Here is a 14,579-nt window from a genome sequence, read left to right as displayed (position 1 = left end):
TTTTAATATAATTTAAATAATTTTTGACTAAATCAGTAAAAAGTATTTTAACATAATAATATTTAGATTTTATGATTTAAGAGTTAAAATTTTACTAAATAGTTAATTTTTCATATGGTAAGAGTGTTATCAGATAGTTTGTATATGATATAATAGTTATGGAATAATTTGTATATATTTTGGTTACATTTTAAATTTTAAAATTTTAAATATTAAATTATAAATTTGAGTATTAAAATAATTAATTTCTTATGCGTCTGATTAAGTGTAATATAATCTAACTTATAATGTAATAATGTAATATAATATAATTAAATTATTACATTTAGTAATGTAATGTATATAATATTTGATTATAATGATGGTTACATTCTTATATTTAGTATCTAATATTTTTTATAAGGAATATATTTTATATTATTATAAAATGATAAAAATATCCTGCGATGACCGATGACGGCGACCGCTGCACCTCTGCCGGAGCCGAAGGTGGTGTGCAGCAACAATGGGCAATGGTGCCCGGAGGTGGCGGTAGCTGGTGACAGTGGCGGCAGCAATATCGGTGATCGACGGTGGTGGCCGGCGACGGTGCCTAACGGTGCTTGGAAGTGGCGGCTCGAAGGCGGCCAACGATGGTGGGCGACGGTGTCCGGAGGCGCTCGCCGACTACGGTGGCTGATGGTGCCCGAAGGTTGCAGTTGGCAGCGGTGGACGACGGTGCCCAGAGGTGGCTGTTGATGGACGTGGCTGCCGACGAGGGTGGATAACAACGCCGTTTGAAGTCGGTGGCTGGCGGCAACAGGTAGGCTAGCGACGGAAGGTGGGCGGGCTGACGGTGGAAGGCTGTGGCCTATTGCAATGGGCAGCGGCCGATGGCGGCATTCGGTGGCCGGTGGCAGAAGCAACGTTGGTGACTGGTTGATATCGAAAATGAACTAGGGGTATATTTGATATTTAAAATTTAGTTAAACGATGATTTTATAATATAATCAAATTACATGATGTTGAAGTTGTAATCCAGATTATAAAATTTTACTTCAAATTATATTACTTTATAATTTTAAAATTGTACTAAATAAAATAATTAATATTGTAATATAATTAAAATTATATTATAAGATCATTATGCCAAACGTAACTGTAGCAGCTGATACTGCAATAACATTGAATAAAAAGTATTTTGAAGATAGTCAGTGTCGGCCTTGACTTTTGGGGGCCCTTGGGCGAAAAGAGAAAAGTGGCCTCTATAAAAAAAAATTTACTAACGTACAATTTGAATATAGTTTAATAGAAAAACTTAAAAATCAATATATTCATTTAAAATATGATAAACTCCATACAAAATTTATTTCTTCTTAAAAAATGCAACAACATACAAAATATGTTTCCTAAGTTTCTCCAAGAAGTATAATACCTACAAATAAAAAAAATAAGTATGAAATAATCATTGAAAAATCTATATCTTCTAGTATTTTGGGAAGCAAAATCATCAATAAAGTCTTCAAATCAAGTTTTTCTAACACCTTATTTTCGATACATAAAATTGTCAAGCTATTTACATTCAAATCATTATCATCATTTTCTCTCAATTCTTCCTGCTCATTCGTTGCATGATTATGATCATCATTTTCTCTTAATTCTTCCCGCTCATTGATTGCATGATTATTTAATTCTTCTTGATTACTCGATTGATGCTCATTTGTTACATAATTATTTAATTCTTCTTATCTTTTTTCTTACAATTCATCAACTGAATTTTCAATTGAAGAGTTAGCTTTAAAAAATTTACGAAGAACATCTTTGTGAGTTTTAATAATCTGTTCCACTCTTTTTCTTTTGTATTCTTTCTAATTCCAAGATTGATATTTTTTTAGAAACATGTTTGTATTACAAATTTCAAGTGTAAAAATAAAACACACAAAATCAGCAACAAAGCTAATATTGAAATAAACACAAGCAGTGAAAATAATAGTCACAAAATAATAAAGCATGATTTGTGTTTGAAGCAATCGATATAACTTATTCTATGATGATTAATATTGGGATGATTTATTTAAACTCTTTCAAATCGGTAAGAAAAATCATAAAATATTAACTCCAATACAATATTAAAAATTAATATTGAATATTGATAATAAGAAAAAATATAGATAAGTAGGTAACTTACGTTGTAAGTTTATATATTGATGAATGATGATGTTGATGAAACTAAATTAATACACTTTTCTAATTTAATTAGAAGAGATTCAAAGGAGAAGAAAGGAGGAAATTAGTGTTCAAGATTCATACTTTATTCTTTAGAGTCTTATGACTTCTGTAAATAAATTAATGAAAAAAGAATTGTACAAAAAATAAAATATTGGAAAGAGAAAAAGGATAGTTTACCTTTTTTTTTTTTCTTTCTTTTCTTTTTTAGATTTTTTTCTTAAATTTTAATAGAAAATATATTTTGTGGACCTTTATTAAAAAATTCGACAATATATATATTTTTGGACCTTTATTAAAATAATCCAATTAAATATATTTTTTAGATTTTTATTAAAATAATCTAAGTATATATAATATATATTATATATGCATGTCAAATTTGGGGGCTCCTAAAAATCGGGGGCCCTTGGCTATCGCCCTCGGTGACATGCCTCAGGGTCGACTCTGAATATAGTGTTCCCTTTTTCTTTTGTTTGTTTAGAGGAGCATCTTTTAATGATTTATATAATTCAGAATTTCTTTTTACTTTTTGTCCAATTTTAAAAGAGACCTTTATTTCCTAAAAAAAGATAAAACGGTGTCTTTATTATTTAAATTTATTATTGAACATTTTATGTATTTTTTTAAAACTAGAAGGGTGTCCCTTAAGGATGGAGATGCAATTACACAAAACATTGCAGAAATTGTTTGCAAACATAACGCATGGAGATGCAATTGTGGAAATACTGAGGGTCCTTCTAAACTATTCCCTAGAATATTTAATGATATATGATAATATAATCATTCGCGTTGTCTGCGTGCATCGGGAGCCCAAGCTGTGCGATCGTACGGCTCCTGTGCGCTCTGACCGCTCACTGAGCTGGAATTAGCGGAAGACAACTGTCTCGTACGGCTCCCGAATCGGCACCAAACTCGCAAACCCATACCCAGCTGCTCTCCGCTCCCGACTCTGGTTCCTACGCCCGACCCCACGCGACTGCTACTGGGTGCGAAGTCCCCGGGTGATCGGAAAATAGCGCGCAGCGGCTCCCCATCGTCGCTCCTCCGCGTTTGTTCTTTTACGTCGCGAACTGTGGCCGTGTCTCTTCCCTCCCCGGGCCTTGCCTTTTGCTCCAAATTACGATCCTGCCCCAGTCGTTCGCACGCTGATGGATGGGAATGATGGATGGCAGAAAATTCTAAGAATTAAATAAATATATATATATATATATATATATATATATATATATATATAAAATATTTTTTTTAGAAATTGGAAATTAATAGTACTTTTGAAAACGTATATAATCGTGTGATTTTGTAGGGACAGCAGTGATGATTTTTATGGGCCATTGTCCGAAAAAATGATTTTCATGTCTAGTGAAAAGGGTCGATGGTGATTTGGTAAATATGTGAAAAAGCGAGGGCGAATGTGGTGAAAGGGAGGGCGAACGAAAAGGGGGCGGGCGGCGAGGAGTCACCATCTATGGACGACCGACACGAGTCAAAGACCGACCAACTGTCCACGTCCGGGATTTCCTGGAACTCTGGGGGTAAAATAGTCATTGGAAAAATGGGGATGTTTCAGTTTGGTCCCTAGTATTATTAGTTTTCGTGCTTTGCACTCGAAAATTAGGAGCGCCATATTTCCTTTTGCCCATTAATATAATTGATTTTACCTATTTTACCCTTTGAAATTTAACCTTGTTAGGTCTTGTTAGGGTGGCAAATGAATCCAATTTAATTAAGGTTTATGTCGTTCAAGATTATTTAGTAAGTTAACCAAATAATCCAAATCTAATCTGTTAAATATAGCCAAAGTTTCTTTCCTTTCAAATAACTAAATATCTTTTTCTTTTTTAGAAATACTCCAACTCAAGCTTAGCAATTAATCTGTTATAGCTAAACTTTGCATTGTTTGCCATTTGGAGTCTCCCTTCCATTGATGCAATTTTGGACCAACATAGTTAATAAACAAAATACGAGGGGAAAGTTGAAAAGATGTTCTAAAACTATAGTGGCTAAATTGTCGTTAGTGGCACACTTAGGAAAGTAAAGTTGAATATTATAAACTTTGGGCGGCAAAGTAAAATTTTGTCCCTAAAATACATGTCCCATGCATTTTGAATAAAATAATTAAATTAATAAATAAAGTAAAGGAGAAAAAAATAGGCAGCATTCAACTGCCCAAATTGCCCCTTAAATAAACCCCTTTCTCTCTCCACCACCACTCTCTCTCTCTCTCTCGCTCGGTTCCGTTCCAGCGGTCGCTTTCTCTGTTCCATTCCTTTTCCTCTGGCCTCCTCTCCCCCGCCGGCGAGGCGGCGATAGCCTGAGACTCCGTTGGCCGCAGGCGAGGCGCAGTCCTGGGTGATTCTGGAAGATTCGGTGCGGATGGGGAGGGCTGGGTTGGGTGTGGCGGTGGGGTGCGCGGTGGTGACATGCGCGATCGCGGCGGCGCTGGTGGGTCGGAGGGCGCGGAGTTGGTGGCGCTGGGGAAAGGCGGTGGAGGTGGTGCAGGGGTTCGAGGCGGGTTGCGCCACCCCGGTCGGGAGGCTGCGCCAGTTGGTGGACGCCATGGTGGTGGAGATGCACGCGGGGCTCGCCTCCGATGGCGGAAGCAAGCTCAAGATGCTGCCCACCTTCGTCGATGTCCTTCCTGATGGGTAATCGTAGTCGCTCCCCGTCCCCCTATCTTCTGCAGCTTTGTTTTTGCTTTGCTTTGCTTTTCAGGAAAATAGCAATAACTTGCTCGGAAAAAGTTCAATAAGATCTCGAGCATGTGGGACGGTCTTCTTTGAATATATTCTTTGTTAGATTCGAGTTTAATCTGCGCGTTGGTAGATGTGCTTGAGTGATGTTTGTTTTGATGTTATACTATGCCATACAGTGGACGATGGAGAAAATTACTGTTTTGTACGTGCAAAGAAGGATGCTATACCATTGATTTTGCTGCTTTCTCTTTTGGAATAATTTGCTATATGCGTTTCTAATGCCCTTTTCGGCCATCATCATTCATTTTTCTACTCTAATTTATTTTTCATAACTATGCATTGATGATCTGAATAGGTTTGGGTTCTATACAGATTGGGAATTATTCTTGCTACCATAACAATCATGGAACTTCCGATAGTTGCATTGTGGTTTTTTGTGCCTTAATGTTCTGAAAAGAACGGGGTAGATGGACTTGTTTATAACTATTTACGGATTTTTCGTTCTATAATGTTCTTGATGTCTGAGACTTGAGCATCTGTACTGGCTTGATTGTAGGAGTTAATTTTACATACTTTTGGTTTTGTACTGATATAATGTGTTCAATTGTCTTAGTTTATGTTATAACTTAAACTCCATGTATAGGGATACTTCCATTCTTTATTTTCTTAGTATTGCAGTAACATGAGCATGAGAAGTGTTCAAGTAATTGAGCTAAAGAGGTGACAGGGACAAAAATGTGAAAAAAAAAATCTGAGTGTGATATTTTTTCTGATATAGTATGTGAAATAAAAGTAATTTCTTGCTTAAGAAGTTTCAAAATCATGAATTCTAAAATTTTCCTATATTAGAAAAAACATGAAATGGCATTTTTAATTAGTTATAATGGTTAAAAACCAGAGAGAGAATCTTTTATCATCGTCGACAAATAGTTGAGTTTTGAAGTCAAATTATGTCTGGAAACAATATTACATAATCATGGTTGTGCAATGAACACAGCTTATCAAGGTTATTTGCAGATAATCTTACTAATATTCTTTTGGTAATGTCATAAACTTTATGGTATTTAGCAAGGACAATGATTTATATAGGTTATCACTCTTTTCAGTTTGGAATTTCACTTGCCCATTTATTGATCGAGGTAGTTCATGTTTTGATGCTTGGAATGTCTTGCATGAGACTGGAAGGATGTTAAAACATGCTAACAAATGCATCTCCTTGTATTAGATTTCCCATCATGCATAATCTCCAAGTTTCTTGTCATCTCTCTGTCTTTGTGCTTTTTCCATTTAGCTCTTTACATTCTCTTCATGTTATACCAGAATACCGATCAATTTAGACTTGAGAATCATTGATTTGAGCTACTGTTACGTATTCCACAAAGCTGTGAATCTAATATTCTAACAAATTAAACATTTAGAAATTTTTATTCTGGGTGCAGAATTTCTTGAAGAAACTCAACTGCTTAAGTGTTCCGGTTTACTAAAGCTTCTTAGTTTCTACATTTCTAGTAATGTTATTAATACAATATTGGATGTATGAGGATAGGAAAAAATGAAAATTTGTCTCATGAGTAAATTAACCTTGCTGTGGTTAATGTTTGTGCATATTTTTGTGAAGAATAATTTCACAGTTGTGGTTGTGTTACTTTTTTTATTCCTTACTCCTTTACTTGACTACATTTCTTTCCCCTGAATGTTACTTCTTAATTGAGTGCCAATTACTAATTTTCATTTTATGGTAATTTTTTCATCTTAATTGCATGCGTATGCTCTCTATCATTCAACTGATGACATGTATCTGCCTACTAGATTGTTTATCAAGATTTTATGAGCAAGAGTGCATTATTTGTGTAGCAATTGTCCAATGTGATTATATCTAGTGTTCTAGTATTATCCCAGCTACATATGTTATCACCAGTTATTTTAGTAGTGATCTCCTGACAACTGCTTATTGTGATTGTCCCTCTTTGCTGTGCGCTAGTGCTTTACATAGTTTTGCATAAAAATTGATGTGTGAGCTTGTGTTACAACTGATCCACAGTTTTTCATGCTTACTTCAGCGTGCTTCTTTCTTTACTTGATCATCATTTATTTGTATGTCTATAAGATATATATATTTGATAATGACATCCAGTATGTTTTGAACGAATGCTTGTCCAACCTGAGTATGGTAGCACTTATTTGCAAGATGTAAATTAAGCTTAAGCTTCTATATAATATTTTGAGGTATAGACTATGACTTGTCCTCCTAACCATCACTCCATCTCTTTTTCCCTTTCTGTCTGTTACATTATCACATGGCCGATGCAGCACCCTGGGCAAGCTAGGCCTACTGCTAAATCCATTTTTGTTGTTGAAAATGAATTGTATAAATGTTACTATGAATGTATTTGGCAGGATGTTTAATTCTTAATTTCGTATGCAAGGATATCTTAACAAGTTTAGTTGCAAGGTTACTGGTTTGTGTTTGTAGATCATGATAATGTCTCTTGCATTAATAGTGCTTGATAATGTGGCTAGGAAAGGAAGGGGGCACTGAAGCGTGAAAAAGAGCAGAAGCAACCAGGGAATAGTCAATTTTACCCTTACATAGGGAAGCAAGGGTGGAAGCTTTAATAAGATATCCAATGATAGATGGGCGTACATACTCTATCATACTTGTCAATACCAGTGCATCTCGTTGCTATGTTTTTTTATTCCTCATACTTTCCAAGTAAAGAATTGGGTGTCTGCAATGGATATGGTTATGGGCAGTGCATTTTTCTTTTGTACCATACCCATTACCATCCCTTTATATTAGCAATTTAAGAATCAGTTGACCTCATATTCTTTTACAATTTCTTGTCATATTAGCCTTAATTTTGGCCTTTTCTCCCTATTAAAATGGAATACTTTGGTGCTCATTTGCAAATAATTTGCAACTAACATGTTCCTCTTACTAAACAGAACTGAAGATGGAATATACTATTCTCTTGATTTAGATGCAACCAGTTGCAGAGTCTTAAAGGTTGAACTGCGCGGTAGAGGTTCTAAGACCATCAACTATAAAGTTGAACAGAACAAGATTCCACCAGAATTGTTGACCAGTACAAGCGAGGTAATTTTAACTTCTCTTTTGGACATTCTTCTCCTTGTCTGTGTCCTATAAAATCTACTCTATCTTGTTTCCATGCAGGATTTTTTTAATTTCATTGCTCTAGAATTAAAAAAATTTGTTGAAAGAGAGGAAAATGATTTTAAGCAAATATCTAAAGCAAGGATGGAACTTGGGTTTGCGTTTCCTTTTCCTATTAGACAATCGTCTTGTTCGTCAGGTGCTCTTATTAACTGGACAAAAGGCTTCGCTGTTGAAGATGTTGTAAGTTGAATTTTTATCAAGAGTATGATCTCATTCATAATAATGCATTATTTAGTATTCATTAAGAACTTGCTATCCACTGCAATTTTTTAATGCTTATAATTAATTGTGTGGTGGCTTCTTTCTCTTCTTGAACAATCTTTTTAACCATTAGCATTCATTTTTACGATCCCAATTCCTAAGTTGGTAATTTTCTTAGTTCGTATATGATATTTGGAACTTGAGAGCGATATTTTTCTTCTAAAACATGACTATGTAAGCACTAACAAGTGATTATGTAGTGGATGGAATGTTTTCCAAGATAAGGCATCAATTAATATATAAAAACAGCATATGTGGCATCTAACAAATAATTATGATATAACTAGTAGAGGCATAGTGAATCCAAATTGACTATTAACTGATTGATTTCTTAAATGCAAGTCAGTGCATTGACGTTATTGTTTAAAAACAATCATGTACGTGTCGTGACTAACAATTTATATGTGATTATATGGTTAGTTTAGGTTTTGTTTCAACTATGGTTACATTACATTGCTGTCAACTCGTGCTAGTAAGTGTGCTACACATGCTGATTCATCGGTGTAAAATTTTCAAAGTGATGGACAATATTGTTTACTCTTGACCACCATTTCAAATGCTTATTTATAAAAAATATTTTAAATGGTAATTCATTGCATAATGTTTGCTGTAAAATCTGATCCTTGTCAAAATAATTGTTTGATCAACCTTTATGAAACTTGAATAAGTTGTCAAAAAAATTTAAGTCCAATAAGTCTGAGTGGATTAAAATTCTTTTCCTTTGCATGGAGTAAAACCTTCTAGTAGCTCAAAATCACTTCATCACCTGCTTTTTTTAGAACCTTAGTTTATAAAATGACTGACATGACTTGTAATTTAGGTTGGGAAAGATGTTTCACGATGTTTAGAGGAAGCTACGTCAAGGAATGGAATTAATATGCACGTAGCTGCTTTGGTATGTTTTCAGAATTCTTCATTTGCTACTGCCCTCTGGATTTTATGCACATCCTTTCATTGCATGTTTAGAGAAGTGTATCAACTGAAACATGTTCAGAGAATTGCATTATCTGCAATGAGAGATTGTAAAATTTTAGTATAACCTTTTTCTTGTATATGCAGCTAAAGATTTTATGATGTGTTTTCTTTTTCTCTTCAGAGTACTTTGCCTCAATAGTGTTCTCTAGTATTTATTGACCAAAGAAGTATCATTAAACAGAATCACTTCAAATTCCAATTTGGATGATAGATCCCAATCCTGTCCATCCATCTTTATCTCCTGGTTGTGTTTTTACTCGACTATTTTCCTTCTATCCAGGTGAATGATTCTGTAGGTACATTAGCTCTTGGTCATTATCATGATAAAGACACTGTAGCTGCTGTGATAATTGGTACCGACACCAATGCATGCTACCTTGAGCGAATGGATGCGATAATTAAGTGTCAAGGCCTTCTTACAAACTCTGGAGGCATGGTATCCTTTTTGTTTATGTCGAGGCACATGTTTTTCTTTGGCTTGTTTGATTCTTGTACAATTTAGTGGAAAATCTCTTCTAGTTCACTTAAATTTCCTTTTTTGTCAATTGATTAGGTCGTCAACATGGAATGGGGAAATTTCTGGTCATCACATCTACCTAGAACTGATTACGATATTGCTTTAGAGAATGAATGTGCAAGTCGAAATGACCAAGTATCCTTCTTGTGCATCGTCCACTTCTATTCTACTGAAATACATTTTCAATTTCATGAAATATGCGACTCATTCGCCTTTCTTCAGGGTTTCACAAAACTGATTTCAGAAATATACTTGGGTGAAATTGTTCGAAGGGTTCTTTGTAGAATTGCAGATGAATTGAGTATATTTGGAGTTTCTACTCATCAACTATCAGTACCATTTACCTTGAGGTACCTAACCCATATTCGAAATCTATGCTTGTCAATATTATTTCTTGTACGTTAATGCAAATTGTGACAAAAGTACAAACTTTTTCAAGAAACTAGATTTAACTTCGACTCAGAATTTGAAAGTTAGAACTGCATCATTCTCAAATTCTGTAAAATAATCATTGTAAAACAGTGTGTGACAAGAGTAGTTGGCTTATAAACATCTAACTTCCTTTGTTCTTTCATTTTATCTTAAATGACAAATATGAAGATTCTCGAGTCCATAAGTTGTAATTCTCTGGTTCAGGACATCTATGATGGTTGCCATGCTCGAGGATAACTCTGTCGATTTACAAGAAGTTGGAAGGATCCTCCGAGAAAGTTTTGAGGTACATAAACCTTTTAAATTTGTTCTTTCCTATTGGTTTTTGATTCTTCCATCCTTAATACTTCTACTCCATCAGATATCTGATACTTCTCTCAAAGCAAGAATGCTCATCATGAGAGTTTGCAACACCGTGATCCGAAGAGCTGCTAGACTAGTTGCAGCAGGGATAATCGCTATTCTGAAGAAAATCGGTCGAGATGGATATGGCAGCACGTCGACTGGAAGAACCCAAGGCAGATCAAGGAGAACAGTCATTGCAATCGAGAGCGGCCTTTATATTAACTACCTGATGTTCCGGGAGTACCTTAATGAAGCCATATCAGAAATCTTAGGTGAGGAGGTTGCCCAAAATATAGTCCTTAAGATTTCTGAAGATGGACCGGGAATTGGCACTGCATTGCTTGCTGCACTATATTCATCCCAAAGATGAATACGAAAACTCTCAATTCAATTATTTTTCTTGTGCAAATGTAAGAAATTGTTCCAAAGTCACAAAGAAGAACTTGTATAGTGCAGAAATCCCTCCTGAAATGTTCTAGCTGTTCATATGCCTTTCCATCAAATGTAAGTTATTGTCCATATCTAAAATTTAAAATGAAAAGGCGGGAAACAAAATTTATTTTTGTATTTATGGAGATGGTTCCAAGTTTCGTTCCTCCATGGATCGGCATAGAATTTTTGAATGTTTATTTCTCGTACATGCTTCTGATGTGGTTGATATTCCATAATAATCTATGATGGGCCAGCTGAGTTAAGCCCATAAGAAAAGAGAAAGTTAGGCTTGGTACGAAGCTAAGTCCAAAAAACTTAGCTAGGGTGTGTTTGGTTTGTTCCATTTTTATTTTTTGAAAAACGTGCGTTTTTTCTTTTTTAGAAAATGACTTTTCCGTGTTTTTCGTTTTCTTAGAAAACGCCCTCTCATTTTTTTAAAAATGAACGTGGAAAACGCAAACCAAACGCGTTTTTCATTTTCTCAGAAAATGAAAACAAAAAACATGGGAAACGCAAACCAAACGTCCCCTTAAATTGCTCAAGCGTTAATAGGGGTGAAGAAAAATATTAAAATTTTGATATATCACATTTAACGTATCAAAATATATTGATATTATTAGTATATTAAAAATTTTGATACGGTATTATATTGTACTGAATTTTTCGTATTGGTATCGGTATGAGATTTAGTATTTTGGTACAATATATACCGTACTGATATTGAAATTTTAAAATAAATGGTGTGAAATTTTGATATACCGAAATTTCGATATGACATCAGTATAAATTTTCTTTTATTGATTTTTTTGGTATGATATATGATTTCGGTATCGGTATATCGTACCGAACCACCCCTAAGTAGGGATGACAATTGATATGATTTTGGTAGGATTTCACATCCTCCGTACCCATCCCCATTTATTATATCTATAGCTATACCCATCGGTATTTAACTTTCATACCTATTCCTATACCCATCGGGTATCTATATCCTACCCATCATCTTATTACTCCCTACCATTCTCGGTTTTTTTAAAAAATAAATTATTTCAATGTACTTGTCAGCTCTTTCTCGTCTTGTGCTCCTTCGATCGGGTGAACATTTCCAGTGGAATACAAAGAGACAAACTAAGTTTTTTTTCTAAGAGGGAAAGCGAGATAAAGTTTTGCCTTTTCCAACCAAAAATGAGACTTATATATATATATATATATATATATATATATATATATATATATATATATCTTACTATTTTATTAAAAATCTCCCCCCTTTACTAACTAACTTTGGTGAAGCACAAAATAAATTTACGTTAATATCCTTTTTTCTATTCACACTAAAAATAATTCCAAAGTTTATTAGTAATTCCACAAGCGAAACAATCAGTAATCTAGAGTTCGAGACTCAACTGCGACATATTATTATGAATTTTTCTTATCATTAAATTTCTTTGTTGTTTTATATAAAAAAAATATAATTCTCTTTAGTCCCACATCTTAGATTTGACAAAACTATGATAAAAAAAGCTTCTATAAATATTTTAGGCCAACAATGTTAAAAAATATACTTTTCTTAGTTTTTTTACTAAAATAATATAATATTAAATTAAATTAATTTTTTTCATAGGGAAGCCGTAAGGGTGACACTCGAAAATCCAAACAATTTAGATTTTTAAAAATCAGGTAAAGTCATACCCATACCCATATCCGCCTCCATACCCATATCCGAATACTCATTTACTATAATTAGGTATAAAAATTCTCTCCATATCCTTCTCCATTTGGGTCGGATGTCGGATTATCCATCAGATTCGAGTAAAATTATCATCCCTACCTTTAAGTGTTAAAGAGTCAGTTGAGAGTTGAATAATGCTCAAGAGTCTAATCTAAAGGTGCTCAGGAAATGGATCTGAAGATACTTAGAAGTCGGATCCGAAGTGCTCAAGAATCGGGTTCGAGGGTGTTCGAAAAGTGGATCCAGAGATACTTAGAAGCGAATCCAAATATTTAGGAGTTGGATATGAAGGTGATTAGGAATTGGGCCCAAAGGTGCTTGGGAAGTAAATTTGAAGGAATCGAACAAGAAAGAGCTCAGGAATGGAGCTCGAGGCCAAATAGCACTCGGCTTCCGAGACAAATGCTATGCAAAATGACTTAGGTCAAATGGTTTACTATATCAAAGGTATGAATTTGAAGAGAGTAACAAAACTTTGGAAGGAGGCCGAACATAATGACAAGCATTAATAATCGTTAATAGGAGAGGGGATCGTGGAGTTGTTGTTGAATTAAAAAATAATAATAATAATGATCGGTAATCGTTGTGACAAGAGAATATCAATATCATAATTACCACTCTTACAAGATAAAACTATATAAAAGAAAATGATCATTCAGAGAATGGATGAATACTTTATACACTCATCTCTTTTATTTCTACCATTTTATGTTTATCTCACTCAAGTATCAGAGATGTCTCTTAGGAACTAGACTAACACCCTCTGATTTCGTATTGACTTTAAGCAGAGATTCTTCTACTCGGTGCAAAGAAGACAAGGAGCGCTTGACCATCAACATTCAAGAAGTACTCGATTGAGAGTTTTCGAATTCTACCCTATCAGTTGTCCTTTTACGAAACCTAGAAAACAAACCTCATTGTGGGAACCCTTCTTTAAACCCTATTGAGGACAAAAGGACAGCCAAAATGAACCCCAAATGAAGTGCACAAAAAGAGGGCCAGTCCAAACTTTGTTACTGCCTCCAAATTCTTTAACTCCTTGTAGGTTCCTATTGGAAGCTACTCGTGGCTGAATGATTCCTTGCTCCACCTTCTCTTCCACATTCACACATTCAAGTTTTCGATCATGGTGTTCTTGTTTGCGTGTGCACAATACATGCTTCGTGTCACGAATAAAGAAGCGTGTGGGGCTATTTGGGATGGGGGTGAGCAAAATGGCCTAGTTTGAATGTGGGTTTAGTCCAAGGTAGGTCACGCTAACAAGTTATAAGGAGCATGAATCGCATGTGACGTTAAACCATTGATCGAGATAAACTATAATACCCTAATTAGGATTCATCACTCTTGAAAATGTCAATTGTTTTCTAATTTAAACCTTCTAATTCAAATTTTATTAAATCATTTTCAATTTGTTGTTAAATTAACATGAATTCTATATATTTTTAAAATTAATCTTCTTAATCTACCATATTTCAAATAACACATTGCGTAATTCATTTATTTTCAAAATTATTGTGGAAGTATTGAAAAATCTACAGTTCGCGATTTAAAAAAAATCATTGAAATTTTGGTCAAAATAGAATGTAATAAATATTTGTATCTTGTAATTTATTATTTTTATTAGTAAAATATAAATTTTATAAATTTAGAAAAGAGAAAAAAGAACAAATAAAAGTGGAATGGTCAAAGAAGTAGAAGAAAAGCTCTCGGAGGACATGGCGGAGCCCCGTCCGTCCCCATCCTTTGTCGCCACCTCGATCGTCCTCCTCCCTTTGTCTTCTTCCACTTCCCTCGTGATAAATCCAT

General features: G+C 34.5%; 1 protein-coding gene across 2 annotated transcripts; it reads left to right on the top strand.

The window, feature by feature from the left end:
- The first annotated feature begins 4,382 nt into the window (after positions 1–4,382).
- Positions 4,383–11,209, top strand: LOC122001600 (hexokinase-3-like). Of its 2 annotated transcripts, XM_042556431.1 has the most exons (9): positions 4,385–4,853; positions 7,848–7,998; positions 8,077–8,259; positions 9,161–9,235; positions 9,596–9,751; positions 9,869–9,967; positions 10,055–10,182; positions 10,469–10,550; positions 10,626–11,209. In XM_042556431.1, exons 1-9 carry the CDS (start codon positions 4,582–4,584, stop codon positions 10,977–10,979), a joined length of 1,500 nt encoding a protein of 499 aa, XP_042412365.1. In that variant the 5' UTR covers positions 4,385–4,581; the 3' UTR covers positions 10,980–11,209. The 2 variants fall into 2 exon arrangements, with proteins under 2 accessions (XP_042412364.1, XP_042412365.1); XM_042556430.1 differs by having other exon boundaries at positions 4,383–4,853; positions 9,869–10,182.
- Positions 11,210–14,579: the final 3,370 nt, after the last annotated feature.

Source organism: Zingiber officinale, chromosome 7A (genome assembly GCF_018446385.1).
Source record: "Zingiber officinale cultivar Zhangliang chromosome 7A, Zo_v1.1, whole genome shotgun sequence".
NCBI lineage: Eukaryota > Viridiplantae > Streptophyta > Magnoliopsida > Zingiberales > Zingiberaceae > Zingiber > Zingiber officinale.
The sequence above is the reverse complement of the archived record's forward strand: the minus strand, read 5'-3'. Positions and strand labels throughout refer to the sequence as shown.

Coding starts and splice junctions, on each gene's coding strand:
- LOC122001600 (XM_042556430.1), top strand. CDS start 4,582: ATGGGGAGGGCTGGGTTGGGTGTGGCGGTGGGGTGCGCGGTGGTGACA. Junction 4,854..7,847: donor GTCGATGTCCTTCCTGATGG/GTAATCGTAGTC, acceptor CTTACTAAACAG/AACTGAAGATGGAATATACT. Junction 10,551..10,625: donor TCCTCCGAGAAAGTTTTGAG/GTACATAAACCT, acceptor CTACTCCATCAG/ATATCTGATACTTCTCTCAA.